The 3,369-nt window shown below is 40.5% G+C and overlaps 1 protein-coding gene across 1 annotated transcript in view; it reads left to right on the forward strand.

Moving 5' to 3' along the window:
* The window catches only part of FBXO16 (F-box protein 16), a gene marked incomplete at its 3' end in the record, with an annotated part of 36,343 nt that overhangs the window by 23,355 nt on the left and 9,619 nt on the right, over positions 1-3,369 (forward strand). The window contains exon 5 of the mRNA XM_023515595.1: positions 2,178-2,410. Coding sequence (XP_023371363.1) covers positions 2,178-2,410 — 233 coding nt within the window. The remainder of the gene's footprint in view (positions 1-2,177; positions 2,411-3,369) is intronic.

Consider the following 3,369-nt stretch of genomic DNA (forward strand, 5'->3'; position numbering starts at 1 on the left):
AAAAAAAAAAAAAAAAAAAAGCTGTATCAATTTGAATTGAACTCCAATTTTAAAACTTTCCACAAAACTCCAGACCCAGATAGCTTGATTGGTAAATTCTCTCACACATTCAGAGAAGAAATAATACCTAGTCTATATAACCTCTTTCAGAAAATAGAGGAAGGACAAACACTTTCCAACTCTTGATCCTTATACTAAAACCAGAAAACAACTTTACAAAAAATAAAACAAAACTACACACCAATAACCCTCATGAATATAGAAACAAAATCCTTTGAAAGTATTAACAAATTAGGCTCACACCTGTGATTCTTACAGGGGTGTCCAAACTGCAGCCTACGGGCCTAATCAGCTTTTGTTAGTGTTTGTGTATTTAATGTGTGGCCCAGGACAACTCTTATTCTTCCAATGTGTGGCAGAGAAAAAAGGTGGGTCACCCCTGTAAAAATCTGTGACAACTTTTCTGCATTAGGTAAACATACATAATATTTGTTCACATCACCTGAAGCCTTTTTGGGAAAGTGATCCTCCCGCCTTGGCCTCCCAAGTAGCTGGGACTACAGGAGTGCCTCACAATGCTGGACTAATTTTTCTGTTTATTAGAGATGGGTTCTTGCTCTTGCTCAGGCTGGTCTCAAACCCCTGAGTTCAAGGGATCCTCCCACCTTAGCCTCCCAGAGTGCTAGGATTACAGCTGTGAGCCATGGCAGCCAGCCTGTTTCTTATTATCTTGTATTATTTATTCCCCATAGTATTAAACTAGACAGCCTTCAACAAAAACAGATTTAATTCAATATAAGCTCAGAGAAATGAAATGAATGTCCATTCTCACTGAGACCTGCACAAATATTTAATACTAAACCAATAATGAGCTGTCAATTATATAAATATAAACTGTCTGTTTAATCTGCTACTAGGCTAGACTCATTCATTAAATGAATAAATATGTATTAACCACTCCTAGGTGCTAAGAGAGTACAGTGATCCCAACTTTGCTTTCACAGAGCCTAGTTTATTAGCCTTGAGGCATAGCCAAATAAACAAATAATCACCACACTGGGCACTAAGTGGTATCCTGGAATAGAATTATATACTAAGAGCAGTTGAAACAAGTATGAGAAACTAACTGAGGATGCTTAGAGGGACTGGGGAAATCTCTTGATTTTCACAAACAAGATAAGGAAACTGATTTCCCAAGAAAAGCTTTTCTAATCTGTTAATGAACAAAAATTAAGCCCATAATGACTTCTCTGCATACCAATTCCAATTTTCCTCAGGCTACAACCACATAAAAACTTTATGAATTTCACACACGCAAGACAGACTTTCAGTTTTGGAAATTATAGCAGCTTGGGAGTGGCTGAAGTTTTGGTAATTGATAAAAGTTATCGTCTACTTCTTTTCAACTGTCTCCATGTGATAGAGGTCAGAGGGCTGAAGTATATCTTTTGGGAATTCGTACTATTCATCCATAAATTAACTGCGGTTGTAACGAACCCAGCAATGACATGATAGAAGAGGTGGCAGTACAGGAGAGGGAGGTGAGGCATGTGGACTCGGAGCAAGACAATCCTGCGTTCAAATTCTGGCCCTGCAGATTAACTAGATTCTCTGATCTTCAGTTTCCACTTCTGCCAATCGGGTGGAAATGTGAAGCTTCAGTAAGACAAGACATTCTGGATGCAGTGGCTCATGCCGGTAATCCCAGCGTTTTGGGAGGCCAAGGCGTGTGGACAGCTTGAGCCCAGGAGTTTGACACCAGCCTTGACAACATAGTGAAACTGTATCTCTACAGAAAAATTAAAGAAATTATGCAGGCATGTTGGTGCGCACTGGTAGTCCCAGCTATTCATGAGGCTGAGGCAGAAGGATCACTTGAGCCCAGGAATTCTAGGTTACAGTGAGCTATGATTGGGCCACTGCACTCTGAAAAAATTTTTTAAAAAAAGCTAATGCACGGAAACTGCCTGAGACCGTGTCTCAGGGACAGGCACAGGGCAAGTACTCCTAAGGTGGTGGCTGCTGTAATCATCATCGCCATTATCGTTACCATGGTGACGATTGGTGATGATGCTGAAGATGATGACAATGATGATGATGGTGATGGTGATGATATTCTTTGTTTTTATTATTATTAATACAGTGCTTTGAGAAAATAATGTATTCTCTTCTTCTAGACACCTCCCAAAGATGAATTTGTAATCGCTGATGTTCAGCCAGTGACAAGCAGTTCTCCAAAGGAAAAGCAGTCTCCTCTGTCAGCTTTTCAGTCTTATTCCTCTTTAAGAAGGAAGAGTAAGGCAGAGAAAAAAGAACTTCCACCCTGGAGATCCTCTGATAAGCATCCAACTGATATCATTCGTTTTAATTACCTGGACAACTGTGACCCCCTCGACAGCGTCTGGCATGGGTAAGAAGCTTGTGCCTCTCTCAACAACTTTGATTTTAGGGGGAAAAAAAATTTGACACTTCTTTATATAAAGAGCACTTACTGGGCGGCACCTGTGGCTCAAAAGGGTAGGGCACTGGTCCCATATGCCGGAGGTGGCGGGTTCAAACCCAGCCCCGGCCAAAAAAACAAACAAACAAAAACAACAACAAAAAAGAAAATAGCACTTACTGTGAAATATGAAAGTTTTTAAACACATAGAAGCAAAAAGTAACTGAAAGTTACTGAAATGAAGTTTGCCCTTCATTACGATGTGCACACAGATACACACACAGAGATAAAGCAAATACTGGACAGCAAAATTTTATCAATTACTGAAACAAGATGAAGAAGCTATGGCGAATCACTGTGCTATTCTTCAACTTTCCTGTAGATTTGAAACTTGTGTATGCTGACACTCTCCTTTATGATTTGGTGGTTGGGCATTTCTTTTATGGTGTGATCAAGCTGGATAGAGATAACCTGTTTTAGGCCGGGCGTGGTGGCTCACGCCTGTAATCCCAACATTGTGGGAAGCTGAGAAGGGAGAATTGCTTGAGCTCAGGAGTTTGAGACTTGCCTCAATGAGAGTGAGACCTGACTCCTACAAAAATGGAAAAACTCAGCTGGGCACCGAGGTGAGCGCCTGTAACCCCAGCAGCTTCAGGAGGCTGAGGCAGCAGGATGCCCACAGCCTGAGTCTGAGGTTGCAGTGAGCTATGATGCCATTGCATTCTGCTTAGGGCATGGGGGGAGCTCTGTCTCAACAACAACAACAACAACAAAATGAAAACCTGTTTTAGGACTAACTGTCCTGTCTGAAATTAACCTCAGATACTATATGTTTGAAATTTCTCAATTTAATGTTCAGGAAAGGTTTTGAATGTTAAACAGCAAAAAAAAAAATTGGGTAAAGGCAATCTTGTTATTTTTTTTTTTTT

Source organism: Otolemur garnettii, unplaced genomic scaffold (assembly GCF_000181295.1).
Source record: "Otolemur garnettii isolate 467f Iridium unplaced genomic scaffold, OtoGar3 scaffold00074, whole genome shotgun sequence".
Taxonomy (NCBI): Eukaryota; Metazoa; Chordata; class Mammalia; order Primates; family Galagidae; genus Otolemur; species Otolemur garnettii.